Here is a 12,511-nt window from a genome sequence, read left to right as displayed (position 1 = left end):
TGCTCACCCACCAGCCAGCACCCCCAGCTGCTCCCCTGACCAGGCTTGGAATGCAATGTGACAGGGCGATAGCATCCATGATGGGGGTACTGGGCTGTCACAAAGGGTCAACAGATGTCCCTCTATGTCACTGCAGGTGGTACTCTCTCTGGAGATCAAAAAATTTGGGGGGTTGAAGGACGTTTGTGTCAGGCAAGAAAGCTGAGACAGAGTTAGATCCAGCCCTGCCGGGCAGCCCCTCTGGATCAGCGAGGGCGCCACCTTGCCCAAGACCACACAGCACATGAGGGGAAGAAGGAATCGAGCCATGCAGTGGGAGCCCACATGGCCCTGTCCACACCTCAAGGCTCCCTGGCTGTGTCAGCACAGGCAAGGGCAGCTGACCTGCCCTGGGGTGGCCAATGCAAGCCAGTAACCAGGGGATGTGACTTTCTGGCTAATGGTTAATGGACCCCACTGTAACCTCACGCTTCATGGGGCATGGGATGCCCAGTGGGGCAGGCAGATGGCAGGCACACAAGGTTCACACACAGGCACACATGGCAGCTGGCCATGCATACGTGCTCACACACACGTGCACTTGCAGATCCCCATATACGTGGCTACATGCAAACAAAACAGCCACAGAAGACTGTCACTCCGTCACATACAGACACAAGGAGCGCACAAGGCGCCTGGTCAGCACGCTCTGGGATAGACAGGCCCAGACACCCCAGGATGCACTCAGCAACACATCCATGCAAGTTAGGAACACATCATATGCTGTGCGCATGCAGACATACACACATACCAGACATGGGGGTGCAAGCAGGTTCCTGAGATAACAGATACACATAAAAGATACTGCAGATGGGTCCACATGGCCCCAGAATGTACGTACGTACACACATATACACACACACACAACAGCCATGTACCAGCACACACGTGGGTTACACACACACACAATCTCAAATGTCCCCCAGGGCTCCAGCTCTGGCAAATGCAGACTCCAACACTTGCAGCACCCCCCAGCCCATGGGGACCATGCACCCACCACCAAATCCCCACACCCATGTGCACACTCACACACACACCCACGCCAGTGGGCGGGCTCCCACGTGGCTCACCCATACCCATCCCCCTTTCAGGCACCCAGCAAGGACACTCTGCCCGCTGGGCACCACTCCCTCCAACGGCCGCGTATGTTATTAGAAAGCGTGGGGCGTGGCTGGGCGCTTGGCAGCAGCCACCAGGATGAGGAGCTGGCGGTAGGCATTGGGCCAGGCCACGGCAGTGGTGACCCCACGGCGGTAACCCAGAAGCCGGGTGACAGCGCAGGAGCCAGATAAGGTTCTTCCGGCTGAGTCAGTGTGGTTCCCAGGGCTGGCACGGGCAGGGGCATGGTGCCAGGGGCTGGCGGGCGAACACCCTCCCCACACCCGCCGCGGCCCAGCTGGCTCTGTGCCAGCAGCCACAACAGCTTTGATGAGGCAGGCATTGCCCCAGGCAGGGAGGGTTGGGCTCCCCAGGGGCTTCCCGACACCCCTCCCCGCCCCCTTGCACATGGCCAGGGGATCCCGGTGCTTCAGGAAGATGCCTGGTGCTACAGCTGGCCCCTAAGACCCATGAGGCCTGGCTCCTGGCCCACTCTGTCTCAAGCACACCAGATGAACATGGCTGGGCTCAGAACCCAGTGTCTGACCTGGATTTTGCCCAGGCTGTGCCTTCTGCCTAGAATAACCTCCTCCACTGAGAAAATTCTAACTCAGCCTCCTCCCCTGGCCCACAGGTCTAGCTATAATGCTGGATTCCTCCACTCCTGCCTGGACCATGGACCCCAGAGGGATCCCCCCAGCATCAATCTCCCTCCTCAACTCCAAACCCTGCTAAGGCCCCCATTTGAGTCCACCTTTGGTTTGCCTTAATGTTCTGTCCATACCTTTTCTTCCTACTTTATTCTCCAGCCAGGCTATTCTAAGAAGCAGACCCTACCCTTCTCTGCCAATCTGGCAAACTCTTACATGTCCTGTAAAAGCCCCAACTCCAGTGCCCCTTCCTTTGGGCAGCCTTCCCCTCAATCCTCTTCCTCTAGCCCAGCCCTGAACCCCTCAGGGCTGGGAGTGCTGTGTCCTGCTCTGACATTGCCCAGCCTGGAGGACTCCCAGGCAGGATAAAGAAAATGTTTGCCATCTGCTCCCCGAGCCCCCGGCAACTCCAGCTCCCACCCCACAATGCCCCAAGCAACTCTCATGAGTCCAGAGATGTTCACTGCAGTACTATTTACAAGAGAGTAACAGAAGCAGAGCAACATGTTGGTGTCGGCCCCACAAGGGAACTCTGCAGGGAGCTGAAATGAAGCAGGTGACTCGGGACATTCAGATATGACAGACAGACACTGAGCGATGAGAATGTGAAACAAAACAAAACAAAACACAAAAAGCACTGTGTCCAGCTCAGCATTGAGCGGAACTATCCAGACCCCTGAAAGGTCACATTTCTGGGCATAAGTGCATAGAAATAGGCTTGGAAAAGCTGTGGCTGACGCCAGCCAGATTGGGGCAGCGGCTGGTGGCCCTGAGCTTCATGTAACTGTCCCATGTTCTCTCCACACGAGAATGGTGTCTAGTGTTACTTCTGGAACCAAAAATGGACTTTAAAACATATATAAGTGTATTTTTCCCAACTTAAAAAATCTAAATGAGCTGAAAAAAAACAGAAAAAACCCAAATGTGATCCCAGCCTCCTGAGGAGGACTCTTCTGAGGCCCACGGCTTCACCTCCCAGTTCCTGAACCTGTGGAGCAGGATACCCCCCAGGATGAAATGGGCCCCAGAAGGTCCAGGGAAGGGAGGGGGGACAGGCAGAGTTCATGGAGAGGGCGCAGTGGCCTCTGGGGGCTGCTGGGGGCTGTTTCTGCCCAGGTGCCCACTGTGTCCAGGCACTGGGTCCTGACGCCTCCATTTCAGATGAAGGAAACTGAGGCTCAATGAGGCCACCAGGCTTCCCCAAAACCCTGCAGCCAGCAGCCCCCTGCACCTCGCCCATCTGTCTGTCTGCCCACTCTCCCAAGACTGGGGTTGGGGCCGGTGTACCCTGGGGTCCAGTCCCAGCTCTGACACCTCCCCCATGACAAATGTCTTGACGGCTCCATGCCTCAGTTTCCCCATCTGCACAATGGGGCAATGGCAGTTCCTTCCCCATGGGATCAAGAGGGTACACAAGACATGTGTGAGGCACTCAATCTGCTGCCTGAACATAGCTAAGCGACAAATATACTAGCACTGTTACCTCCACATCTCTAAGCTCCTTTCACAGTGTGTGGCGCGTAGACGTTACCTTGGAAAACCGGGGAAAATATCCCAATATTTAATGTGAATCGAAACCACAGTGAGATGCCATGCAATCCCCCGGGTATAGCTGGAACCACAGTCATCGTCACCAGTATCGGTGAGGACAGAGAAATAAACCTCATGCATGGCAGGTGGGACACAAAATGGAGCACTCAGCAGCTCCTCCAATGTCAGGGTTACCATCAGACCCAGCAACTCCACTCCTAGGTCCACAGCTGAGAAAACTGAACACACACGTCCACACAGACACCTGCACACCATGTCCACAGCAGGACGATTCACAACAGTCAAAGGTGGGACCAGACCAAGTGTCCATCAGCGGGTGACAGACATAAACAATGTGGCCCATCAACAGGAGACGGACACACACAGTGTGGCCGGTCCACACACAGGAATGTTACTTGGCTGTGAAAAGGGGGTAGGCACTGACACTCGCCACATTGTGGATAGACCTTGATTGAACACACGGTGCTCAGTGAGAGAAGCCAGACCACAAGGCCACACTGTGTGTGATTCCACTTATGTGAAATGTCCAGAACAGGCACATCCACAGACAGGAGAGGGGTTAGTGGTTGTCAGAGGCTGGGGAGGGGATGGGGGTGACTGTTCATGGGGATGGGGCTTCTTTTGGGGATGATGGAAGGTTCTGAAACTAAATAGAGATGCTAGTTGCACAATACTGTGAATATGCTAGAAACCAGTGAGTTACATACTTTAAATGAGTGAATTATGTGTTATGTTAATTTTATATCAATAAAGCTGTTAGAAAATCCCAACATTTATTTGAGTTGTTGAGACTAAAGGTTCGAATCCTTAAGTGGCTGAAGACTTGTGATTATGAGTAAATTGGCTTACAATCCCACACGGCACTTTCTATAGCCCAGGCATGGCCATGTTGGTGACAGGAAGCCACTAGGATGTCGCCACGATGCCACATCCAATGCTAGGAGACTGAGAACCTAATTGCTGCCCGTGACACACCCCAATCCCCAACGGCTCCTGGAGGGCTGGCCTCCATCAGTGCATGTCAGGGGTCCCCTGGTGCAAGGTTCCAGGTTTTCCAGGAAAGATTCCGTGGCCACGAGCCCGCTGCTCCCAGCCTGCCCCCCAGACCTGCAGCCAACAGAGGAATTTCATGACTGTCGAGGCTTTTGGGGCGGAAGTCAGCCCCTGGTCCTGCCAAGACCAGGAGACAGAGGCATAGATGATGCCAAGTGGGCGGCTGGCCGGTTGGCCTGCCACGTGCCAGGAAGGGGTGGGGCAGCGCCAGAGTCAACACGGCCCTTGACACCTGCCCAGCTGGCTGAGACCAGGCCACTGTTGACACTAGCTGCACAGGTGCCTGACCAGCTGGATCTGCCACAAACAGTTAGGATAAGCTCCCAGCACCTCAAAGCAGGCACCCCCGCTGGCCCACGACCTCCCTCATCTTGAAATCCAGCCCAATGTTGTCTGGCCCCTATGCACGAGCCAAGCTAGGTCTCACCTCAGGACTTTTTGCACGGGCTGTTTCCTCCCTGTGTGTGCCCAGTGCTCCTTCTACAAGGCTCGACCCAAACGTCACATCCTGAGAGGCCTCCTCTCTTTCCCAGTAGAGACGCCGATCACATCCCCAACCGCCTTGTGTTACATCCATTTACTTGTTTACTGACCTTCATCCACCACAGGGATAAACCATAAGCATGTATGACACTGGGGCTCCCTCACCCTCTGGCCTCAATTTACCCCTGTGACCTGACCCTGGGTGTCCAGAGACTTCACCATCGTGTCCTGGACAAGTGGGATAATGGCTCCCAAGGTCTTTTGCTTCTGACATGCTGAGGGGGCTTTGGGGTCAAGACTTCTGACCCCTTGTCCCTGCCTAGCCTGGCCACCAACCACCCCACACTTCCGTCAGTGTTGGGTGGGGGTGGAGCAGGGGTCCTGTCATCTCTGACCCCAGAAGGGCTGCATATCCTCGTCTCTCCCTTCCTCTGAGCCCGGCTGTGACCCTGCAAGATAGGGGTGTCTGTCTGGATCTGGCCCCCAGCCTGGAGCTCCCTGAGGGCTGGGTTCAGGGCAGACAACAAATATCCAGTAAATAAATAAACATAACTTGCCCATAAGGTGCCCATCTGTGTTACATTGAGCCCAGAGAACACCGGGCTCAGAACCTGCAGACTGCCCCCAATACTGTGCCTCAGTTTCCTACCTGCAAAACGGGGTGGGCAGCTGCCCAGCAAGTGTTTCCTTCCAAAAGGGAGAGAAGCTGAGGCAGGGAGCAGGGTGGGACCATCAGTCCCGCCCGCAGGCTCAGGCTGGTATCCACACTCAAGGAGCAGCCCAGGCCACGAGTGGGGTGGGGCTGGCCTCACCCTCAGGAGGTGATGTCTGCTGGCTGTCATTCTACCAGAAGGTACCGCCATCCACGTGCCAGGACCACCATCCTGGTGCCATGATTGGGTGGGAGGTGAGGCCGCCCCACCCAGCCCCAGCTGCCTGGGCAGCTCCTAGGAGGGCAGATGGGCGGGCAGGGGAGATTAGCTCTCCCTCCCATCCTTGAAGCTAGCTGTGCCCGGTACCCCAAGGCACCGTCCCTCCCGCCTTCACAACTCCTGTGGTCCCTGTCATTCCCACTGCAGCCCCTGGCTTGTCCCCATGTGTCCAATTCCCAGTTCTTTACTTCATCTGTGAGTTTTTTGATGGCCTGAGCTCAAGTCCCAGCACTCAGTCCCAAGTGAGGCTGAGAGGGGAGCCCCAGGCACTGGGTCTCCAGAGACCAGCACCTGGCCAGTACATTACTCAGAAGGCCCTATAGCCCATTCTGGAGCCAGCATCCGCAGGTGGGCTGCCCTGAGACTGCTCCCGTGTGCTGGCATGTCCACAGTCCCCTGGAACACTGAGCTGGGGAGGCCAGGTCCTCTCTGGCCACTCCTGGAGGTCAGGGCAGGGCCCAGCTGGCCGCGAGTGGAATGCGAGCCCCACTGGCCACCCTGCCGCCATCTGGTTTCCATCTGCCCAGCCCTGCTCAGCCCAACTTCAAAGGATGCCCTGCCTGGCCACTTCCTCTGCTCTGACCGCCTACCCCGCGGGAAGGCACCAGGACAGTTTGCTTCCTCCCCGTCCTTCCAGAGCCCCAGGGAGCTGCTGGCCGGCACACCAATGCGGCCATCTCCTGCTCAGCCAGCTGCCTGGGCCTCAGGAGAGCAGACTCCACGCCGACAAGGTCGACAAGGCCTCCAAGCCCACATCACCAGGCCGCACCCACAACCACCGCTGCTGAGCCAGTCCAGTCACACAGCCTTGGCCTGGGCCATCCCTCCACTTGGAACCCCTTTCCTTGCTCTGTCGCTCTGTCCTAGCGCAGATACTAGGAGCCCCTGGACCTCTCCCTCCTGGCTCATGTCCCCCACATCCATTCATTTAACATCCAGCCCACCTCACCCACAGGACCCCAGTGCCCAACTCGGCACTTGCACACATGGGAGGCAAACACCAGCCACCAGGGCTAGCTAGGACTCCAGTAGGAGCTAGGTGTGCCCCTGCCTCCACGGCCCCGTTACTACGCACGACCCACCTGCTTGAACTGCTCCTCATATGTCCAGTCCCCGTGGTCAGGAGGCTGCAGCTGGGGTGCCACGTGGGCAGCCCCCCCGGAGTGGGCTGGGCCAGCCCCTGATCGCTCCTGGCTGCCCAGCACCCGGGGCCCACCATCACCACCACGGAAGGCCTGGGGCAATTGGGTCTTGCGGGGAAACAGGGCTGCAGTGCCCAGGCCAGCAGAGCCCGGCGGCCCAAGCCCCTCCTCGTCCTCGTAGTCCTCCTCTTCCTCCTCCTCGTCCCCCAGATCTTCCTCCAGTTCCTCCTCCTCTTCCTCCTCCTCCTCCTCTTCCCATTTTGGCTTCCTGGGGCAGGCAGAGGACAGAGGACAGAGGTCAGAGGAGAAGGTGCCAGCTCACCCCCACCCTGGGGCAAAGCCAGCTTCTCATTCCAGCCTGGGTCTCCCTCTCTCAGTGGGCTGCTGGGTGGGCCTGCAAGCAGGACCTGCTTAGGGTGTGGGCTACACTACTGGTTCTCAGTGAGCCCGGAGCAACTGGAACTGCCCCTTCAGCATAGCCCCAGCTATCCTCCCCCTCCCCGGTGTCCTGCCCCATGCTAACAGCTTCCCCGTCCTCCCCTCCCCCTTCTGCTGTATAGGCTGCCTTGCTGGGCCTTGAAAGTGCCGAGCCGGTTTCTGACTCAGGGCCCTTACTCCGGCTGTGTTCCAGGCTCCCTCTGGCTCTTCCTAGGGATGGTCACCTCCACAGGGAGACCTGTGGCCACCATTCTGGAAAGCTAACCTCCAGTCGCAGCCAGCCCCATCCCTGGCACCTGTTTCATTTTCTCAGCAGCCCCGATCACAACCTATGAACACCCTACTTCTTTGCTTGTTAAACAACTTCCCAGAAGGACTCCACTGGGGTCTTGCCAGCACCCAGCTTGGGGCCCGCATTGGACACCCGTGGGACGCAGACCTTGGTGAGCCAACCAACCTCAACTCTGCGTAGGTCCCACCCAGGCCATCAACTTGATCTGCCCGATGCTGCATTTGCTGTAGCCTCACCGGGCAATGGGGCCACTGGCTACACATAGCTAGCTCTACTCAAGTTAAGATGAAATAAAACTAGACCAGGCCTCAGCCACAATGGGTACGTTTCACATGCTCCATAGCTATGTATGAGACTGGTTATACCCACACTGGACAGTGCAGATAAAGAACGCGTCCACTGACATCCAGAAAGTTCTACAGTCTCTGGGTGGTTTTGTCCTGCCCTTACGACTATGTCCCCAGGACCTAGATGCCCGCTCAATGCATGGAGCATGCAGACCTCACTCACAGGTCATCATCAGAGGCCATGTCCTCGAAGTGCCTGTCACCTTCCGTGTGTTTTGGTGCCTCCCCGCCTTGGCCGGGTGAGCCCGGTGCCTCCTCCTGGGCTGTGTCCTCGTCCTCTGAGCCGCGGGGCCCATCCTCAGAGCCACTAGGACTGGGTGCAGGTCCGAGGCCGGCGGCAGCAGCCCGCATGGCGGCCAGCGCAGCCATCTGTGCCCGCTGCATTCTGGCGTTCTCGGGGTCTCTGTCCTCATTTGGGGCAGCCCTCGTGTGGCCTGGGGGACCAGCGGGGGGCTCAGGAGGTGGCGGCTGCCGGGCCTCCAGCTCCTGGCGTGCCCGCTGCTGCCGTTGTAGGAGCGTTTCCATCACTGCCTGCAGCTTCATGGCCCTGCGGGCCGGGCCGCCCCGGGCACCAGGGGTGGGTGGCGGGGGCGGCCCCTTTGGGGAGGGGGCCCGGCCGCACTGCAGTGTGAGGGCTGCGGGGGAGCCGGGGCAGTGCAGGGTGGCAGAGGGCGGGGACTAATGGGCTCAGGCTGAGGGCTGGCGGGGCATGCCAGCAGAGGACAGGCGGTGCCTCCTTTTCACGCTGGACACCAGGGGACAGCTGCTGGCGTCCAGCTCATTCACGTATTTGCAGAAACCTGGGGGCCGCAAGAGAGACGGTCAGACCACACTGGGTTCCTCGGCCCCATCTTCCCCACTGAGGTTGAACCATAAAGGCCTCTGGAAAAACCCCTCCCACTCACATCAGGGTGCAGACCTGGAGGCCTCCCTGGAGGCAGAGGAGCACGCACTCCCCATCTACCTCCACTCTGTCCGCTCTCCAGTGGGCTGAGAAATGGCGTCACCCTGCACTGGACTCTCGAGGACCTCCAGGTGGCCCCCACCCATCTGAGCCACAGAGAAATACCCAGTGGTCAACCACAACCTCCCAAGAAAGAGCATCAATTATTGCTTCATAAACACAGCAGGGGGACAGGACATTCCTGGCCTCTGACTGGCTACAGCCGGCTGCCAGGCACCAGAGGCCAAGTAGATTCTAAGTTCTGGTTCTGGCTTCTAGGTGCTGGTGCTGCTTGGCCCAGAGAGCTCCAGGCACCCTCCTGTCACTCAGGCTCTTAACAGAGACAATGGCTGGCCCAGACTGAGCGCTTGCTGTATATGGGCTCTGAGTTAACCTTTCTCCACTCACACTGTCATCCCTAAGCCTCAATCTCTCAGCCTCAGTTTCCCTCTCTGCAAAATGGTGCCCTAGCTGCGCCCACCTCACTGTGCTCAGGCAGACGTGAAGTAAATTTATGATGGTGAAGACAGGCACACAGCAGGCACCACATCCCATCCACGTCAGGCGGGAAAGCACCCACTGTATAGATGAGAGAAACTGAGGCTCGGAGATGTCTTGCTAACTTGGGTCTAAGTGACATCAGAGCCTCCCACACTGCCCCCATATTCTCTATGTGGGGGAATTCCCCTGCTCTTTGGGACCCCAAGAGGGGCCAACATCCCAGAATGCAACATGCTCTGCCCTCAGCCTGAGGTCCCTTTGAACCACCACCAACCCTAATTGCCAGGGCCTCCTGCTGGCCATGGGCAGGGATGTTGGAGAACCTGGAACAGCCAGGCTCCACCAAGACCAGAGGATGTGGGTCCCACCCCAGCCCCCAGCCCCAGCCCAGGCCACACCCCCACCCGCCCAGGCCTCCAATAAAACAGATGGGCAGAACCCGACAGGCCCAGTGGTAACACCCCAGGTGGTACATCACCGGGACAGTGTGGGTGGGGTGTCCAGGAGGCTGTCCCTAACCCAGCAAATGAACCTCCAAAAGCTCTTAAGCCACTCCTGGAGCAAACGTCATGCGCAGGAGGGACCAGTGGGGAGAGGTTCCTGGTAGCTGGCTGATGCTAGGTCTCCACACTGGCAGCCCTCCTTAACCCCTCTGGTGACCTGCTATGGAGGAGCCTGAACCCTCCCTAGGAGAGTTGTGTAGTGTAGATCACCCCAACCTCCCCAGTCATGGGAGGGGCCTTACAGAGCCACAGTAAGCCCAGCGGACTCCACCTTCTCCCCACCAAACCAGATGCCCTTTACCAGGACCCCCTGGGGCTTCCAGCAGGATGGGTAAAAGGGCAATGGGGGGCGGGACAAATGAGTGGCCCCTGTAAAAAGTGGGAAGGGATACACCCCCAAAGGACCTGGGTATCCAGCAAGGGCGGGGGTCCCTGGGCACAAAGACCCTCTCAGAGGCCACAATGCTGGCAAGAGACCAGCACAGCAAAGCAACATCAAGCTCTCCTTCTGCCCCCACACTGGCGGTCACCCCCCACCTCCACACCAGCCCCAAGAAGTGCTGAGGGGACATTTCTCACCCAGTGTCTAGTCTGGTCCACTGCCCCTCCCCCACCTTTGACAACTTCAAGACAAGCCCCCCCCATGCCCCACGGAAACGCTCCAGGCAACCCCCGCCTCTTTGGGGGGGCAGAAGGAAGAGGCCAAAGGAAGTCACTCCCCCCTACACCGCCCCCCCCAGGCCTGCTGGGTTTAATGACCCTTCCGGGTCGCCCTGTGGGGGAGGGGAGCAAGGCAGGCTTCCATGCTGGGGCTCGGGGGGACAGGTGGGAACCCCAGAGCTCCCCTGGGCCGGGCCTGAACCCCCCAAGCCTCCAATAATCCTAGACTGACGACGCCCACCCCCTCCTCCAGATCCCTCCCCCCAAGAGTCTTTTGTCCTCAGCCCCTACCCCTATTTTATGACAGCCCCGAGGGAGAAGTATTCCCAGGCAGGGACCTGGCGGGGATGGGGGTGCTGGGTGGTAGTTAGGACCTAGCTGGGGTCGGGGGGGGGGGCGCAAAGAGGGACGGGCCACGCCCTCTCTCACACACACCTCCCCCCTCCCCCCCCCCAATGCCTCGAGGAGAGAGAGATCACCCGCTCTGGCTCCCGAGGCCTTGCAAAACTCGGTTATTTAAAGAGTTGTGCAAGGCTGGGGCCCGCGGGTGGCGAAAGGGGCCCCTCACTCCAAGGAGGGGAGAGGAGGGGGAAGGTGGGGCAGCAGGCTGGGGAGGGGGCTAGGGGGAGTCAGGAGGGGGCGGCCCGGAGGAAGTGAGAAAAGAAAAACTGAAGAAGATATAAGACAACAGAAACCCCAGTCCGGGCTTCAAAGGCTTCTTGGAAAGCGGCCGATTTGCATGGGTGGGGGGGCAACCCCTCGGCCCGGGAGACTAAAAACGGAAGATTATTGACAAACGCTCCGCCCGGGGTCGGACACCAAACGTTGGAATTGACAAACGCGAGCTCCCCGCGCTTCCTGCGCCCGCTTTGTGTCTGTGGGGGGCACTGAACGTGGAGAGGGGGCTTTTCCCGGGAGTCCCCGCCAGAGAGTCGGGGGCCCGGGCCGAACCCACTCCCGGGTGCGGGGACCGCGGTGTCCCCTCCAGGGTCCCCTTTCTACCCAGGACCCGACACTTCATAAATAAACCGTCCAGGCAGGGGAGGCTCATCAGGGAACTGCCTTCCCCACCTGGTGCTCCTACTCCCCTCGCGGCTACCGAAGAAAACACCCGACCCGATTCGGGGAGAAAAAATGTACTAAGAACCCAGAGCTCAGTCCCCGCGTACAGAGACCATTTCCTCCCGCTGGGTGGGGTGGGGGGCGAATTCGCGACCCCCGATTGTCCCCGCGCGACCCTATGCAATATGGTAGGAGGTGAGGTATTCAAGGGGGCGCAGAGAAAACCACCCAACTCCGACCTACCAGAGTCTCCTTCCCAGCGCCAGACCCCCACCTACGTCCCTGCCCAACTTTGGGGACCCCCTCACCCTGGACCGGAACCCGCGATTTAAAAGGCCAGCCGCCCTCCTCCTGGAGCCTCACCGCGCGGGGCCCACTCGGGGGGCACAGGGCCCGCTCCAGGGGAGCATGCCCCGCGCCTGGCGTCCCGCCCTGCCCCAGCAGCGCCTGGCCTCCGGCCCGGGCCGCGAGCTGCGCACTGCTGGCTCCCGGCCGCCGCCGGGTTTGTGCCGCGCGTCGACTCACCCAGCCGCCGGCCCAATCCGCGTCTACACCCCCACCCAACCGGATTGGTAAAAGTCTGCCCGCGCGCGGCCTCCCCCGCCCCTCCCCTACCCCCCAACCGGAGAGCTCACCGCCCCGCAGACAAATCACCGGGTGACAAATCGCTCTCAGATGCAAATACCTCGCCGGTGATTCAGCACCGCGGCCCAGGACGCGGGGAGGGGTCTCGCGAGGCCCCCTCCCCCTTCCCGGACGCCCCTCTCTCCCAGCGCTCGGTCCCAAGAAGCAGGACCTGCCCAGGGGTGTTCGGGGG

General features: G+C 59.4%; 1 protein-coding gene across 8 annotated transcripts in view; it reads right to left on the bottom strand.

The window, feature by feature from the left end:
- Positions 1 to 12,495, bottom strand: part of ARID3A (AT-rich interaction domain 3A) — a 38,192-nt gene extending 25,697 nt beyond the window's left edge. The window contains exons 1-4 of one of the 8 annotated variants that reach the window (XM_019657476.1): positions 12,058 to 12,212; positions 8,931 to 9,075; positions 8,189 to 8,825; positions 6,889 to 7,216 (exon numbers count right to left, since the gene is read on the bottom strand). In XM_019657476.1, the coding sequence (XP_019513021.1) occupies positions 6,889 to 7,216; positions 8,189 to 8,568 (708 nt within the window). In that variant the 5' untranslated portion in view covers positions 8,569 to 8,825; positions 8,931 to 9,075; positions 12,058 to 12,212. The other 7 variants (XM_019657478.1, XM_019657480.1, XM_019657479.1 and 4 more) reach the window with 7 other exon arrangements.
- Between the last annotated feature and the right edge of the window lie 16 nt (positions 12,496 to 12,511).

The sequence above is a fragment of the Hipposideros armiger genome, unplaced genomic scaffold (genome assembly GCF_001890085.2).
Source record: "Hipposideros armiger isolate ML-2016 unplaced genomic scaffold, ASM189008v1 scaffold_275, whole genome shotgun sequence".
Classification (NCBI taxonomy): domain Eukaryota; kingdom Metazoa; phylum Chordata; class Mammalia; order Chiroptera; family Hipposideridae; genus Hipposideros; species Hipposideros armiger.
The sequence above is the reverse complement of the archived record's forward strand: the minus strand, read 5'-3'. Positions and strand labels throughout refer to the sequence as shown.